Below are 18,062 nucleotides of genomic sequence, written 5' to 3'. Positions count from 1 at the left end.
CTTAATCCAGTTAATAGTCATGGTGGGCCGAAGTCTGTCCTGGTAGCACTAGGCAACAGCCAGCAGCCAACCCTGAACTCTCACATACCCACACCCACACTCATCTTGGGGCCAATTTGAAATTACCAATCAACCCAACATGCACATCTTTAGGGATGTGGGAGAAAAACCTAAACAGACAGGGCAGCAATGTGCAAATCCCACACACACAAACACACACAAAACGCCGGGATGCAGTATTCAAACACAGGATGCTGGATCTGTGAAGCTATGATTTTTTTAACACGATTTATAAACAGTAGCTGTATCTTGTATTTCTTAGCCAACAACGTTATTTCCCTGTCTCTTCCAAACTGATAACTGTCATATGACAAAGAGCGTTATTCATCTCTTACAAAACATGGTTTAAATCATTACTATAAGCATAAAAAACTGAGTGGTAAATGTGACCATAAACTGTATAATGGTTATCATGTATATAAACAAATAGACCTAAATGTGGGACTGTCTTGCCATTTCGGGTACAGCATGTCAGAATGCAAAATCGAACCGCCTGGCTGTGGCATTTCATAATACTGCTTTAACAAACGCATGAGCCGTTCACGACGAAGTCCGATTTCATGTTTTGATACAAAGTTAAACACGTCAAGATTTAATTACATAGGGTATGCTGCAGCTACTGTATTTTCGGTCTGTCCTCGCCGTTATGTCATCACTTACCAGTTTGCACCCAGTTGTATTAACTCCCCAAAGAAGCTATGAACACCTTTTACAACGGGCTGACGATCTGATCCATGCCACATAGGCCTACTCAATATGTGGAGGAAGATTTCAGTTCAAACCGATTGCGTACTAAGGCCGCTGACGCTCGACTACTACCGGTAGGACCACTCCCTGCTTCTCGGTCGGATAGCGATGACGTCATAACTCCTCAGGTGCACCATATTCTTGCTTCTATAAAGCACAACCATTGAAAAAGTACGTTTAAGTGGGTGCGAAGGTAGTACGGGGCTTCTGAATTGCAGGTATTGATGTAGTTATTTCCCCCTCCTTTGTTGTGAAATTTAGATTATTTTGTTTTCTTCAGATAGTGTTGTAAGCTTCTTTCAGTAGCAAAAAAAAAAAACGCGCCGAAAGCTTCCCGCTTAAAAAAAAAAAAGTGACTGAGCTGCGCGCGCGCAGTTACTGCCTTATAGTCGGCAACTCAGTGTACACAGAAAGAAAAATGTGGCATTCAGAAACTGTGTGCTTTCTTTGCACCCAGCAGTTACTCTTAAATTTGGGAGCAATCGCACTTTTGATATGTCGAGTATAATGGTCGGGTCGCATCGAACATTGGAGCGGGTCTATCAAAAGTATGGGTAATTTTAGCAGCAGGTGGCTACTTGTCGACGATACTGGATAAACCGCGACGTCAGTCCTCGTCTGCTCTCACATTGGCTAATTGTGACTATCGAATGTCATTTACACCTATGAATGACTTAAGTAATTGTACTAAGCGTGTGCGTTAAACTATGGGTCCGTCGCGGACATGTTTGAACTTTTTGTAGTAAAGTTAGCCGAGTTCATCCAAGTGCTAATCCCGTGCCAAATGTACTGCCCTCTCTTTAACGTAGCATTTGTTGCTGTTCCAGGCAAGACAATGCTATTGAGGCATCATTGAGAGCCTTCCTTTTGATGGAATTAATATTAAACACTTTCCATGGCATGACCTCCCCATCTCACAACCTGCGAAACAACCTGTTGAGATGATTGACGAGCAAAGACACGAATAACAAATGGGGGGAGGAATTAACAGCCAAGCTTGTCGAGTGACGTGCGGCGGTGCTTGAAATGTCAAAATAAAAATGTGGAATGTGAAACGAGAATAGGTCTATTTTCGGGGTGTTTTGAACGGGGAATCGATACCATGGGCGTGTATATGGTGCCATCGCAGTATTGGATACTGGAAACCGTGAACAAGGTTCTTCCCAGCGCGCTCGCTGTTGGAGCATACATTGAACGTATTCCTGTAACCGCTGCAAGGAAGAGAAAACGCATTTTGGTTAGCAAGACTTCATTCGCGTGACGGTTCTTTTAAAGTGGTTATATTTCAGTGTACTGGTAATGAGAAGGAAGTGACTGGACACTGGATAACCTCAATAATCCGAGAAAATGTCAAAATGGTGTGAATGTATACAGTAGCCAGTCAGCACAGTGTCGATCGGTAGCACTAAACTTTTCCAGCTGGACTGAAAGCTATAAGATTTATCCTATGTCGCATATAAACAAAGTGTGTGTGTGTGTGTATATATATATATATATATATATATATATATATATATATATATATATATAAATATTATTTTAAATAACGTAGCTACTTTCTTTACGCCGTTTATTGAATCGTTGCAATAAATGTGAATTTCCAAACTTGTTTTGAAAGATGTTAAGGCAAGATTAACTTCATCGATTTTTCTTGGTTTTCTTTTTGACTTCTCCCTTGTCTGCTACCATATGTCAGGTGACTGGGTTAAGTGACCATTCATACTTGTCTTTCAAAATGGTCATATGTTCATGCTGCACTTTAAGATTATTTTTGTAAGCTTTGCTAAAGTTTATACAAAGCATTTACACTGGCAATGATATGTTTTAACTCGTCGTTTAACTAATCTCTCTCTCTCTTTCTCAGTAGTTTTCTTTTCATGTTCTTTCATTTTTCCGTCTCTTGTAATTTTCTTTCACGAGATACTTAAAGAAAACCATTGTTAGGTTTATGCCTCTGCTGTCATGATAACCACTCGGGTTAAAGTTCTATACCTCTGGTCTAGTGCATGAGTTTTGTTGCAGCCAAAATGCCAAGTCTTGGATGGCTGTAAATGCTTCTTTTGATATGTTTTAGTGTAGTTTAATTCGCATTGCTATGTGTTTTTTAACATGAAAATCTCCATTTACTACTTCATGCCCATCATCGGCTTTTTTAAAAGACTGACGAAAACATTCGTGTAGGATACAACTTCCTTAAATCCTCATTTGTCCTGTTGAGGAGGTGAGTATTGGAGTGAAGTAATGGCATGAAGGTAATGATTCTGTGAGAGGTAACTGTGTGTATGTCCACAGAGGGCTATGCTGGAGATCTGAGTTCCAAAAGAAGAAATAACATAAAAAAAATAATGAAAGAAGAAATAGCTGCCACTGTCTTTTTCTTCACACGACTTGCCAAAAAGCATGACCAGCTGGGACGGAAAGACCTGGAGAGATTCGCTGTTCAACTAACGGCACTCTTGTTTGAAAAGTACAAGAGTCACTGGTACCCAGAATCCCCTAACAGAGGACAGGCATACAGGTAGGGGAATGTAATTTGAATTTTATTCCCACCACCCCCCAACCCCCCCCCCCTCCCCTGTTCCTAAACACTACCATTTTTGATTGTGCCATAGACCTAATCATCTCCTTTGGCTGTCTGGTGTCCTGTTATTTAAGGTCTTCAAACCTATCTCCCTGGAACAACAAGCTGCATGTTTTGTTGTTTCTATCTTCCCCCCCCCCCCCCCCCCCCCCCCCCCCCCCCCCCCCCCCCCCCCCCCCCCCCAACTAATGTTAGCTTAAAGCACTTAAAGGGGCAAAATTTAAATTTGTTCACACCTACGTCATAACTGCTGTAAAAATCTATCAACTGGTAGAATAGTAAAACTTGGGAATTCTCTTTGGCTTTTCTCATGCGAAGGTTCTTAAACATGCTAGTTTGTGTGTGTGGTTTACTTTTGTCTTGGGACTTCTAATAAACAAGGTACAACAACCATCTTTTGAGGTAGTTTACTGTAAGGCTTTCTTAAATGGTATTCAGATGTATTCAAAACTAATTTATAAAGACAATTATCTTTAGTGTTTAAAGGTGTGGTGTGCTGCCAAGTGGAACTGGTGTAGTGTTAGTCTTTAAAACTCTCATCTCTACTTGAAATGCTTCATTGGGACATTGATTAAAAAAAATTAGGTTGTTACCTGGTGTCCATCTGAGTGTGTTGGATTTTCTAAAAACTTATTTAAGCAGTCCCGTGTCTTAATGTGGTACCCTGCTGCTCAAAGATATTAACTTGGCATACAAAAAAATAGCTGACACATGATTTTTACCTTGCAGATGTATAAGAATGAATAAGCAACAAGTTAGAGACCCTTTGTTGGAGCGTGCATGCTTGGAAAGTAGGGTGGACTATGAAGCCCTGGGACTGCCAAGGGAGATCACAGTGTGGGTTGACCCTCATGAAGTATGCTGTCGGTAAGGGGATACATTTTTGAATCTTAAAGTGAAAATTATTTGTGAGGAAAGGTTAAAATTCTTAACAGGTCTTGCGCATCACTTTGGGATACCTGCACAGCTATTGCATTTCCATTAATCCCCACATGTCACTTTCAATGCAACTCTGAATGCATGGATTTCAAGACTACAGTATAGAGTGCAGCAAGGAAAGTGTGTAATTATTTCAGAAGTATGTAAATTATCAGGGTAATCTGTCCACAGATTAAAGTGGTTTAAATTGATGAGAATATTTTAAATTGTGCAGATGTGGTGTTTGTAGGTGGGATTGTATAAATGCCTATTTGGAAGTTACAGAATTAAACAGTTTGGAGTGTTGACACAAGGATGTAACAGCAAGTGTAAAGTGTGTGCTTAACATGCAATATTACAGCAGTATTAATCTGAAGAGGAAAGGTGTGTGTGTTTTTTTTTTTTTTTTGTTTTTTTTTTTAAATGGAGTTTGTGGCTTGAGTGTAGTTGAAGTAGCAAGTTACAGGTAGCTGAATCTCTTGAAGTAATAAATGAGATTGGCTTTTCTTTACATGTTGTGGGGTGTTTCTGTGCATATATTTATGGCAGTTAAATGTGGTCACAATGTATAGACCTGTTTTAATAATTCTCTATCTTGGTAAGGATGAAATTTTAATTTGTTCAGCTCCATTTTCTTTTTTTATATTAAAAACTACAACATTTTAATATTTTTTGTGTTTAAAAATGTCAGCCCTGTCCCCTTTGTGCCATGTTTCAAGTGAAATTTCCTCCTTTCTGTAGTCCAATTCTCCTATCTTCCCCCTCCCATCAATTTAGTTATGGAGAAAAGAACCGACCCATGAGTGTGGCTCTGCTTGAGGGAAAGGATGAAGACCGTGAAATCTCCAAACGCATTGCTATTGCTGTGGAGAAAGCTACATCTGATTATTACTCTGGAACATCCTCGGATGATGAGGGCAGCGTCAGTAGCAGTAGTACCAGTAGTCAGGAGGTGAACAGCATCCCAACTGTCAGTAATCCAAATAGTGTTTACCAGGTGAGGTGTAACCTTTTTATATATACACATTAGTACCTTTCTATGCCCAGTGCATGGTGTTTTACATATTTTTGTTGCAAGTTCTCCATAACCAAAGATGCCTCAAACCTATATGGGTGTGGTAATACCCATATTACCATAGTCTATTGCCTGGGTAATAATTTGTATTCTATTTCTTTTCAGTTTGCTGACCTTGCTGTGCAATCTGTGCCCTCCTGGAGCCATTATAAAAGAAAGGCTTACCCTGAAACATACCATCACCAGCCAGCGGTTAACAGTTGCTACCTTCCATACAGGACTTACAAGCCTTCTGCTGCATTTTCAGGGCCCCGTGTTGATCGCTATCACTGGGTCAGTAAGAAGCGGTGCTAGCAGGGATATGAACTTGCGTTTTTTTTTTTGTTGTTGTTTTTTTTTTAAATTTTAGAGCTCTTAATGACTTTTTATCTTATGCTCTTAAATTTTATTTTGGGGGGGCTGAAAAAAGTGTACTTATGGATTTTTATGTGTGTCTTTTTAAGTTTTCCTTTTAAAGCATCCAAGATTTATCTATTTGAAAACAAGCTATTCTGAAAATAAAATATAATTTTTTAAGTTGTCTATTTTTTGACTTGTTAGCAAGTATTTATTTGATAAAACGGACAACTTGCAGTCTACCTCATCTTCGAGTAAATTCAATATATGGTCAATACCCATACCCAATACCCTATCACCAACTCTAAGATGTGGGTGTTCTCATGGCAAAGTGCAACTCTTTTGGTGTAATGCATCTTGACATCTAAATTACGTCTTGGTTTTACTGCAGCGGTAATTGGGAAATCTTAGAATCTTGAGGGAATTTCAGCATAGGGTTTATAAAGAATATCAACTAATTTATCTTGCCACGTGCACTTTCCAAATTTGTGCTCAGACAATTTCTCCCCAGTAACTGAAATACTATTTCTAAACATAAAAATTCATTTTTATATCTGTACTGTATTCTAAGATGATTCTGGGTATTTTGACTTGAACAAATTCTGTAAATCTGTTAGATTACAACAACAACAGCAACATTTATTTATATAGCACATTTTCATACAAAAAGTAGCTCAAAGTGCTTTACATAATGGAGAGAAGAAAAATAAAAGACAAAATAAGAAATTAAAATAAGACAACATTAACATAGAAAGGAGTAAGGTCCGATGGCCAGGGTGGACAGAAAAAACAAAAAAAAAAACTCCAGAAGGCTGGAGAAAAAAAAAATCTGTAGGGGTTCCAGGCCACGAGACCGCCCAGTCCCCTTTGGGCATTCTACCTAACATAAATGAAATAGTCCTCTTTGTAGTTTGGGTTTTTCACGGAGTCACTTGATGCTGATGGTCATACAGACTTCTGGCTTTTAATCCATCCATCATTGTTGGAACATCATGGTGCTTTGGGTAGATGGTGGTGGCACACGCCACCACCAACAGAACACCGGAAAAGGAAACAGAAGAGAGAGTAGGGGTTAGTACAGATTTTGAATGAATAGTTATTATAATGAATTAGATATACAGAGTATCAGGATTAAATTACAGTGAAGTTATGAGAAGGCCATGTTAAAATGTGTTTTCAGTAGTTTTTTAAAGTGCTCCACTGTATTAGCCTGGCGAATTCCTACTGGCAGGCTATTCCAGATTTTAGGTGCATAACAGCAGAAGGCCGCCTCACCACTTCTTTTAAGTTTTGCTCTTGGAATTCTAAGGAGACACTCAGTTGAGGATCTGAGGTTACGATTTGGAATATAAGGTGTCAGACATTCCGATATATAAGCCGGGGCGAGATTATTTAAAGCTTTATAAACCATAAGCAGAATTTTAAAGTCAATTCTGAATGACACAGGTAACCAGTGTAGTGACATCAAAACTGGAGAAATGTGTTCGGATTTTCTTTTCCTGGTAAGGATTCTAGCAGCTGCATTCTGCACTAGTTGCAAACGATTTATGTCTTTTTTGGGTAGTCCTGAGAGGAGTGCGTTACAGTAATCTAGCCGACTGAAAACAAACGTATGAACTAATTTCTCTGCATCTTTCGATGATATAAGAGGTCTAACTTTTGCTATGTTTCTTAGGTGAAAAAATGCTGTCCTAGTGATCTGATTAATATGCGATTTAAAATTCAGATTACAATCAACGGTTACCCCTAAGCTTTTTACCTCCGATTTGACTTTTAATCCTAATGCATCCAGTTTATTTCTAATAGCCTCATTGTATCCATTATTGCCAATCACTAAGATTTCGGTTTTTTCTTTATTTAATTTGAGAAAGTTACTATTCATCCATTCTGAGATACAAGTTAGACATTGTGTTAGCGAATCAAGAGATTTGGGGTCATCAGGTGCTATTGATAAATACAGCTGTGTGTCATCAGCATAGCTGTGGTAGCTCACATTGTGCCCTGAGATAATCTGACCTAATGGAAGCATGTAGATTGAGAAGAGCAGTGGACCCAGGATAGAGCCTTGTGGAACACCATATAGAATATCATGTGTCTTTGAGTTATAATTACCACAACTAACAAAGAATTTTCTCCTTGCCAGGTAGGATTCAAACCAATTTAAGACACTGCCAGAGAGGCCCACCCATTGACTAAGGCGATTCTTAAGAATATTATGATCAATGGTGTCAAATGCGGCACTCAGATCTAAGAGGATGAGAACAGATAAATGGCCTCTGTCTGCATTTACCCGCAAGTCATTTACTACTTTAACGAGTGCAGTTTCTGTGCTGTGATTTGTTCTAAAACCTGACTGAAATTTATCAAGAATAGCATGTTTATTGAGGTGCTCATTTAACTGTATAATGACTGCCTTCTCTAGAATTTTACTTAAGAAAGGCAGGTTAGAGATGGGTCTATAATTTTCAAGAGCAGAGGGATCGAGATTATTTTTCTTAAGTAGGGGTTTAACTACTGCAGTCTTAAGACAGTCTGGGAAGACCCCCGTATCTAATGACGAGTTTACTATGTCAAGAACATTATCACTAAGCACGCCCGATACTTATTTGAAAAAATTTGTTGGTATTGGGTCAAGGGCACAGGTGGAGGGTTTCATTTGAGAAATTATTTTATGTAAATCAGGTAAATCTATCCTAGTGAAAGACTTTAATTTGTTTATTATGGGGTACTGGGGTTTAGGAGGATCCTTAGTGTTGGGGAGATATACTATGTTATTTCTAATATCATTAATTTTTTGATTGAAAAATACAGCGATAGCCTCACAGGTTTTACTGGAAGTACTTAGGAGGCATTCCTTTGAGTTACCTGGGTTTAACAGACGATCAATTGTTGAGAATAAGACTCTGGGATTACTAGCATTGTTATTTATAATCTTAGAGAAATAGCAGCGCCTCTCAAGACGGACTGTGTTATTGTATTCTGTTATTTTAACTTTTAATATTTCATAGTCAATAGTTAGTTTAGTTTTCCTCCATTTACGCTCAGCTCTACGGCATGTTCTCTTTAAATCAGACACTCTTTGGGTCTTCCATGGTATAACAATGCTAGAAGATTTTTTAACTGTCTTTTCAGGTGCAACTAAGTCAACAGCAGCCCTCACTTTAGTATTAAATCTTTCCACCTTACTATTTACATTCTCCTCGCTATTATAGTTGGCACTATAAACGGACTGATTGGTTAGAATGTTTGAAAGTTTTAAAGCTGCTGATGAGTCAAAGAAGCGTTTTTTAACAATATGCTTCTCATGAGTGTTTTCTATCATTATTTCTATATTAAATAGTAGAAGAAAATGGTCTGATAGACCCGTATCAATGACCTGCTTTATATCAACTTTTAGTCCTTTAGTAATTACTAAGTCTAACGTATGACCTGCTTTATGTGTAGGCTGATTAACGAGCTGTCTCAAATCAAAAGAGTCCAGGAGGTTCATAAATTCTTTTACTTTCTGGTCACATTGATTATCTATATGAAAATTAAAGTCGCCGACTATTAAGAGTGTGTCATAGTTCGTAATTAAGATTGACATCAAGTCAGAGAATTCCTCAAAGAAAGACGCGTTGAATTTTGGAGGTCTATACACGGATAATACTAAAACGTGAGAATCTCCCTGAATAATAATGGCGAGATACTCAAAAGACTTGAATTTACCAAAACTGATATTTTTACATTTTAACCTGCTTGAGTAAATGTTTGCTAGTCCTCCACCCCTCTTTCCTTGGCGATCAGCACGAGTAAAACTGTAATCCGGAGGCGCAGATTCGATTAAAACAGCTGCGCCATCTGAGCTAAGCCACGTTTCACTTACTGCAATAAAATCTATTTTTTTATCACTAATAAGATCGTTGATAAAAAACGTCTTGTTAGATTAGTAACATTTCTTATTGTAAGGTATTTACATCATTAGCTGGTTTTAAAAACTAAAGAGTAACAGAAGGATTGCATTGATTCAATTTTCAAATGTCAAAATCCTAGAATATTTTACAAATCTTCCCCACCCTTTTTTTAATGTATATTCGAGCTCTCATTCCCTGCATTTAATCAATCCATTACTTCAGCACTCCTGTAAAAGACTTGTTTTGTTGAGCTGCTCTCAAAGTATCTGGTATAACTGTTAAGACTTTATTGATTTAGCTTGTGTACAACTCCAGAAAACTGAATATTAGCTGAACTTGCCGTTTTAACTAGTGGACTGCATTACACTTGAAAAATGTACTTTTCAAATATGACGTTTTTCACAATTTAGAGATTACAGTATATCAATGGACATTTGTTTGGTTTTTGAAGTCAAACTAATGACAAAGTTAGCAATTGCAAATCCATATTTAGCAATGATATTTTGGTTTACCCTTCCTGTTAACTGACAATTTGAATGCTTTGAGAATTGAAGCACTAAATTTTTATTTTGGTATTAACAATTGGAGCAGCTCACTTCATTGCCAGTACAGGCAAGCCAAACAGCCACTTGGTTTAGAATCTTGCCTCAATTTTTACTTGCTAGAGTTGTTTTTTCCGTCATTGAGCAGTGTCCTGTATGCATAACAGTGCATGTTGCATGCAACGTTTCCCTCTTGACAATGAACTGTGCGAAACTGGTTAGAAAATAGATGGATGCTTAAAAGCACATCATTGCATGTGTTCAACGTAATCACAGAATGAATGCAAAGCCTTTGTTCCTTCCTAGGGTCCATACAGACGATTCACCACACATTCATTTGTCTACTCTTAACAATATTGTGACACTACAAGTTGAACAATTAAAACTCACATTTGATTTGTTACGTTATTGTGCTTATAAATCACGCATGAAGCTATTTATGAACTGACTCTGTAATGGGATAAAAGTGGTAATAACAAAAACCTGAGCTTTTTTTTTTATAAAAAAAAAAAAACACAATTTCCACATTCTCGCACTGAAAGTCTCCAATCTTGAAGACAATGTATGACTTCTGTTTTTCTTTTTGACATTTGGTGATGCAGTGCTGTATCATTACTGTGAGGCATTTTTACAGGTAGTTCTTAGTCGTCTTTTTCTAACGTATTACTTTGCTGGCTCGAGTAATTCATCTACTTGAAATCATCCATTAGTCCATTACTGACTTGTCATTTAGTACTACCAATACTGGGGAAAAAAGTCAGTTATTTTTTTGGAACATTGATATTGATAGGCACTGAAAGTATTTTATTTTTTTGATATCCCAAGTGCCATCTTATCTTGGCAGGGGCGATTGGGCCACTTTAATGTTAATTAGCAATTCAGCTGCCATGCCTGTACACCAACAGCAAGGGCATGGGTTAAAATCCTGGCCTTTATACTGTTTGTTCTTTACTGCAGCATGTGTAAGAAAACCAAGGTGTTTCGTTCATGGGCACCCATTGAGGATGGGGTCAAAGAGGTGCATTTTATTCATGTAGTGTGTTTAAAATCCCCCTCATATTGCTGTCTTTGTGTTTTTAATGGATTTGAATAGGAATTACAAAGTAAAGTGATCTTTGCACTCCGCTTTTACGTTGCATTTTGGCTTTTTACCACTTGGCTGTGCAGTACTCTTTTGACATTTGTAATCTCCTTTTCCATAAAGCCACTGTTAAAACATTTGTAGATAGTGAACCTTGAATACAAATTCATGACAACCACATATTCAGAAACTGCATCCAAAAATCTATAAATGCATGTATTTGCCAGCAAAACATTTTAACTTGCCTGCCAGTCAAGACAGGCCGTTCAAATGACTGAATTTCATGCTGTCGTGGTTTAACATTGTTTTTTGTTATTTACTTATTTATTTTTGCCACATTATTAATAGAAAATGTCCAAAGAAAGTGGTTTTCAACCACTTTTCTACATGTAAATGACAGACTGTGGACTTGTTGATGTACACCAGTTTTTTTTTTTTTGGTATTCTACAAGCCATTCTTATTGCTATAACATTACAATTGAGTGTGCGGAAATGTGAAAGCCTGCAGTGGGCTGGCACCCTGCCCGGGATTTGTTCCTGCCTTGCACCCTGTGTTGGCTGGGATTGGCTCCAGCAGACCCCCGTGACCCTGTGTTAGGATATAGCAGGTTGGATAATGGATTGATGGATGGAAATGTGAAAGCTCGGCTGATGACAAGTACGTTGGTTGCATTTTTTATTTGGCCATGCATGATGAGTATTCACCAAACTAAGCTTCTTGACTGCCCAAATAAACTGTCCAAATTTAGTTTGGACAAAATGAGTGCTGACTTCTACTGCTATTTAAGCTACAGTGATGTTTAGCTCTCTTAATAGCCTTTTCTATTCTACCTCGCAATCTTGTACTTTGGTTTTGATGTGTAGTATCACTAACTGATATGCTAATTGTAAAACAAGAAATTAGATATTACTTGGTGATTATTTTTTAATATTGCTATTTTCGTCTCGTTGTTTAGTTCTGTTGATCTCAATGAATGTTTAATTTTTTGGTTCATGGGAAATCTGCAATATTTCCTGCAGATGCACATGATTAGGTTAATTGCTCAATAAAAGCGTTTTGCCATATTTGTGTGTCTGTCACCTCCTGGATTTCTCTTTCTTTCAACAAAATCTGTGCATGGCATCTGTGGCCTGGTATGTCCAGTTTAGATGCTACACATTTAGATGTAGGTTGTACAGATTCCCATCAGTCTTGTTTGGCCTACAATGGACTCCAAATGATTCATGATTCACATATAAGGTTACTGGTATAGGCTTCAGTTCCTTATAATGGAAAAACCAAGTTCTGAAAAATGGGCAGTATCTAAAGTACGAGTTTTCCCACCTTGTTTCCGTTTGCTTTTTTACCACAAGGTGGTGGTAGGGTCTAACTACTAAAAGCTGACTGCAACAGACCTACAGTATTTCCTTGGTCCTTGTGACCCACCTTGGCAAGTTGTATTTTTATGGTAGGAGTTAAACATTGAACCTGATAAGAGAACCAGATGAATTGCATTCTGAAAAGTTTTATGCTGCATAATTCATGCTTAACTGCTAATCACTATTTTCCTCCTTCAGTGGAATAGAAATAGAGTTTTCTTGGTCTGTTTTCTTCAGTAGTATTACAACTTATGGTTTCAGTACCCTTGTTCGGTTGTATTTGTGAAGATTCTACACACTACATAGCTGTGAGGCAGATAATCTGTTTGAGGCAGATGAATACATTGGTATGAGTGATGGTGCAGCCATCCTAGGATAGACTACTGTATTTTGTCTTGTTCTGGGTAAACTACCAAATGTATTTTCATGAGATATTCAGTGTTTATTTACAGTGCATTTTACCAAGCATTTTATGGCTCTCCCCTGCATGTCTGCAGGGCTTCTGTCAATTGCATCTCTCCTCAGAGCGAGGACATCTTTGCATATATCTGCAAACAAATAAGGGTTGAAGCTCAAACTGTATAAAGCCTTAAAGGCATGAGTTTACTGTAAAACAGATTTTCAGGTTTAATTTCAAATTAGAACTGGGCTTTCTGAATACTTTTTCTATACATTGTATATAAAAGACAATCTCCAGTGCTTTTTATCCATGACCCTTAAACTCCTTTCAGCTTGTCTTTGTGTTTGATTAAACTAGTGATGTTCCTATTGCTAGCATCCTTTTTAAAAAATTGCCTAACCTAAAGCTGTGGTGATGGGTTTGGTGTTTTTCTTTTTTTAAACTTTGGGTTTCATTTTTATTTAATGTGTAAAATTGCAATCCCATATATTGTACATGTTGTAGGTGTATTAAGAATAAATGGTGTCACAATGTGTAACTAGATGTTTGTAAGAGATATCACTTTGGAGAAAATACTTGGTAGTGCTGCCCAACACTGATGGGTTACCTAAGCAAATTAATACAATTATCTCAGATTGTAAATTTTTACTGCTCTTAGGGTTGGTTATCAAAGTGATGAGAAGTGTAACTCCCTTGTGTGCTTGTTTTTGTTTTCCTTTCAAATTCTTTTTAGGTTAGTTTGCAGTACGCTACAAGTGTAGCACACAATATAAACCAATGCTGGACAGCTTTATTGGATACTGGACTTGTATGCTAATTGGTATAAGTGTCTTGGTATGTTTTTTGAGCTTTGCACGTATGGTTGATTTCATATCTGCAACTCTTGGTGTCTGAGGCAACTAAGCATCAGAATATAGCCTGGCCCATACTAGACTAAAGGTGAAGCTTTGCATAGTGTTGTAACTTGTGAGTTCAGATTATGTCCATTCAATAATCAAGGAGACCTTGAAGAAACATTTTATCATATCATATTGTGCTCCATACTATGGAGGACTATTTCGGACAAAATTAAATAAATAAATAAATGCGCAAATAAATTAAAGTTCTGTGAAATGTGAGCATAAATAAATAAATGTATCATGAAATGAAGCCTTAATAAATAAATGTGCCATGAAATGAGAGCATAAATAAATAAATGTGTCACGAAATATGTTTTTTGTTGCTTATTTATTTATTTCACTTTGTCCGTAACATTCCTCCAAACCATCATGAAATACGACTTGAAATAAAACTGTCACTTTCACTCGTTAAAGTTGAGAGGGTGGGCTCTAACACACCCTCTAGTTATTGATTGGTTAATCGACTTCTGTAGATTGGTTATGCCTAATTCAACATGGCTGTGTGTGAGATGGAAGTAAACGAGATAGCACAAGAACTAATTAGAAAAATGCTTACTACTGCCGATGAAATGGATTCTGCCGAAGATATCACATATTTCAGAGAGAGAATTGTTGCAGAGAAATGGAATAATGCAAGAAGACTGACGTTCCAGTTTGAATTAAATATCACACATTTTACTTAACCATGTAATTTCACATTTATGATCTTTTCACACTGCTGACATTATTCTGCAAAACCAAAATTATTACTCTCCTTCCATACTTTACATTATGTTAACTGGGCTACTTATTTGTGGTCTAATAATATTACATACCTGTGAAGGAGATCCTCTTTTCTCCAAGTCCAGAGGCAGCAAGGCTCGCTTTGACAAACACACTTGGTATTTTGGTAGAAGTCTGATCACTTAGACAACAGAAATTATGTGTGTACATTATGTGATGTACTAGGCTTGGAGAAGGCATCCTTCTAGTAGACCTAAATTGCCTCCTTGGGTTGTTAGAGCCCCCATACGGAGCAAATAGTCATGCTACCTCTGCTGTTAATTAAAAGAAGCAACACATTTAATTTTTGACATGCAACAATATAGTTTTTAACAAGATAAAATTGAATGTGTTCAATAAATGTGCTCATCACTGTATTTCTTTCACTGCAACACTGAAAGCCCAGTTAAATGTAGAGGAGAATCATCCTTTCTGGAATGTGGGCACCATGTTTTGAGGATTGTTTAGGAAAGCTAGAAGTAGCAACATACTACAAATAACTACATTCTCATAATTATATATATTTTTTACAAAAACAGATGTAAATGAACAAAGGATGAGAAGAGAAGGGTAAAACTGAATCAGGATACCAGGAAACACTGTATAAAAAATATGCTCACTAAACTGCAAGGAACCACAGGTCTTAGAGAAAGAGAGAGAGTATAAATAAATGTTTAAAACCTACTTTAAACAGTAATTATGGGGGGTGGTGAAAAACAAAGAAAGGTGTTGTTTAATTACGAAAAGGGGGGAAAAAACAGGTAAAACAACAACAACAAAAAACCCCAGAAACCAATTGTATGAAGAATACAAACTGAAATGAAAATGAATCAAATTTTTATATATAAAAAGTGGTAGAAAAAGCAGAAAAAGGCAAAGGTAGTAGACTAACAATTACATAGAATAAAAAATTAAAAATACAATTACATGAAAAATATAAACAATGTGATATAAGAAAATAGAACATATTGGTAAACATAGAAAAATAATTAAGAAAAAAGTAAAAAATGAAATACAGTCACATATTGAGAAATCAAGGAAAAATACATGCATAACAACATAGGAAATTAGTAACGGAAAGCTATTTAATAGCATGAAAAATTAACTCAAAATTGTTTCCACAGTCTTTCTGCTGTGGGTTACTGAATGTACTAAAACAAACACTTGCAACAATATATGTGTATAACATACCGTTAAGTGAGAAGAAAAACAACTGTTCATATTAAAGTTTATTATCCTTAAAATGCACATAAACCTGTTTTGTTTCCTCCACATCCTTTGCATCAAATTAATTTCTGCATTCTCAGTCTACCAAAATCACTTGACAGTAGGTGAAAACTGCATTTTAAGATAACCACTGTTCAATTATACTCATTGTAACAAAGTGAATATAAAGAGGTGAGTATGTTTATAAAATGGTGGCTCCAACTCAACTATTGTGCGACATTCACAAAATATTTCTGTTAGATTTAATAGCTCTTCAGTATTCAGCAACTGATATTTCGTTTGTGATGTGGCTACCGTCAGGTCTTTCTGTTTACTTGTAGGCAGGTTTGTATTTTGCAGACAAATAACTATTGCAAATTTACAGCGCTATTAGCACAGCCACCTAAAATACAGTAGTGTATCTTGAACAGGAGTAGAGTGAGTACTCGACAAAGTGGGGGTAGGTCTTCGGCTATCAAGTGGGGCACTTACAGCTGAAACCTCATGTGCTGATTCCTGAGGGAATGAAGAGGTTAGAGCTTCCTGAATTAAAACTGCCGCTTCACGTAGCAACTCTGGGCAACTTTTTGTAGCAGTCATATTCGCCATGGACACTCACAAGCACAACTTTAAGCATGCGCTTTGGTACCTTGAGAATCATATGGCTCATAGTTCGATTACTCTAGGCTGAAGGCAACACTCAACAAATCAATAGCTAGAGGGTGTGTTAGAGCCCACCCTCTCAACTTTGACGAGTGAAAGTGACAGTTTTATTTCAAGTCGTATTTCATGATGGTTTGGAGGAATGTTACGGACAAAATGAAATAAATAAATAAGCAACAAAAAACATATTTCGTGACACATTTATTTATTTATGCTCTCATTTCATGGCACATTTATTTATTAAGGCTTCATTTCATGATACATTTATTTATTTATGCTCACATTTCACAGAACTTTAATTTATTTGCGCATTTATTTATTTATTTAATTTTGTCCAAAATAGTCCTCCATACATTCTTAGTAACAGGATCATCTTAAATGCATTGAGTTCATTGCAGAATGGTAAACATCAAGTTATATTGTCGATTGAAAACGGCAAAAATGAAACTCTCATCTAAATTTCCTCCAGTAGATCTATTTGTCAATAAGACAAAATCCCAGTAATAGATTAAAAATTGTGTTCCATTAAAGCTAAAATTGTTATTATTGAACACAAGCCAGTAAACTTCTAGCAATAAGCAGAACAGATGTTCATGGTGTTGTGCAAGATGAAAATGTCACCCTTTAAAACCTTTTTAATATAGGCCATGGTGTACTTTTTTAATTAAATGTTATTGTGGTAGGTGCTCATATACTAGACAGCTTTTAAACTGCAAGCATACAGTGAAATATGAATAAAATCTCTTGTCACTTTTTAATAATAATCACTCATTTTATTTATATGGCACCTTTCCCATGCTCAAAGCATTTCACAGAAATTCAGAGAGAACAATAGCATATACGACATTGGATACAAATAATATTGACATAAAACACTAAATAAAGATAATGCATTGAATAGAATAAGCAACAATTAATCACAATAAAATACGAAATATGAATTCTACAGGAAAACCCTGAACAAATAAATTTATGGTACAAACAGAAATTTTCCTGGACATCTGGACAAAGAGGTTAACGCGAAAGAAGGGTCAGAAAGTTAGGGTAAGTTAAATGCCTTCCTGAGCAAATGAGTTTTAAGTTGTTTTTAAAAGAATTAATTGTGTCAGCTCATCTCATTCATTTAGGGAAGTCATTCCAAAGTATGGGTGGTACAGAACTGAAGGTTCTATCACACCTATACAGCACAGGTTAGTTTGGGGCACAACAAGATTTCCAGAATCAGTGGACCTTTGTGGGCAGACAGGACCAGAGTGATGGAAGAGGATACTGATGTAACCTAGTGCAAGGCTATGTAAATCTTTATGTATCATTAACAGAATTTTATACTTTATCCTGTAAGACACAGGGTAGCAGTGAAGGTGAAGCCGGATGGGTGTCATGTGCTTGCTGGTGCCAGTCTGTGTAAGGACTCTTGCTGCAGAGTTCTGAACCAAGTAGAGCTGAGATAACAGATTGGAAGGGGAACCTGGCCAATAGAAAGTTACAGTAGTTGATGTGTGATATAATAAAAGCAGAGACATGTTTCTCAGCATTGGAA

The 18,062-nt window shown here is 36.8% G+C and overlaps 1 protein-coding gene across 2 annotated transcripts; it reads left to right on the top strand.

The window, feature by feature from the left end:
- The first annotated feature begins 947 nt into the window (after positions 1-947).
- btg4 (B-cell translocation gene 4) lies at positions 948-5,764 on the top strand. Of its 2 annotated transcripts, XM_051932273.1 has the most exons (6): positions 948-1,025; positions 2,967-3,028; positions 3,100-3,325; positions 4,118-4,255; positions 5,084-5,303; positions 5,487-5,764. In XM_051932273.1, exons 3-6 carry the CDS (start codon positions 3,153-3,155, stop codon positions 5,673-5,675), a joined length of 720 nt encoding a protein of 239 aa, XP_051788233.1. In that variant the 5' UTR covers positions 948-1,025; positions 2,967-3,028; positions 3,100-3,152; the 3' UTR covers positions 5,676-5,764. The 2 variants fall into 2 exon arrangements, with proteins under 2 accessions (XP_051788233.1, XP_028664810.1); XM_028808977.2 differs by lacking the exon at positions 2,967-3,028 and having other exon boundaries at positions 994-1,025.
- Positions 5,765-18,062: the final 12,298 nt, after the last annotated feature.

The sequence above is a fragment of the Erpetoichthys calabaricus genome, chromosome 9, assembly GCF_900747795.2.
Source record: "Erpetoichthys calabaricus chromosome 9, fErpCal1.3, whole genome shotgun sequence".
Lineage (NCBI taxonomy): Eukaryota > Metazoa > Chordata > Cladistia > Polypteriformes > Polypteridae > Erpetoichthys > Erpetoichthys calabaricus.
Note: the sequence above shows the minus strand (reverse complement) of the source record. Positions and strands in the feature narration are given on the sequence as shown.

Coding starts and splice junctions, on each gene's coding strand:
- btg4 (XM_051932273.1), top strand. CDS start 3,153: ATGAAAGAAGAAATAGCTGCCACTGTCTTTTTCTTCACACGACTTGCC. Junction 4,256..5,083: donor CCTCATGAAGTATGCTGTCG/GTAAGGGGATAC, acceptor CCATCAATTTAG/TTATGGAGAAAAGAACCGAC. Junction 5,304..5,486: donor ATCCAAATAGTGTTTACCAG/GTGAGGTGTAAC, acceptor ATTTCTTTTCAG/TTTGCTGACCTTGCTGTGCA.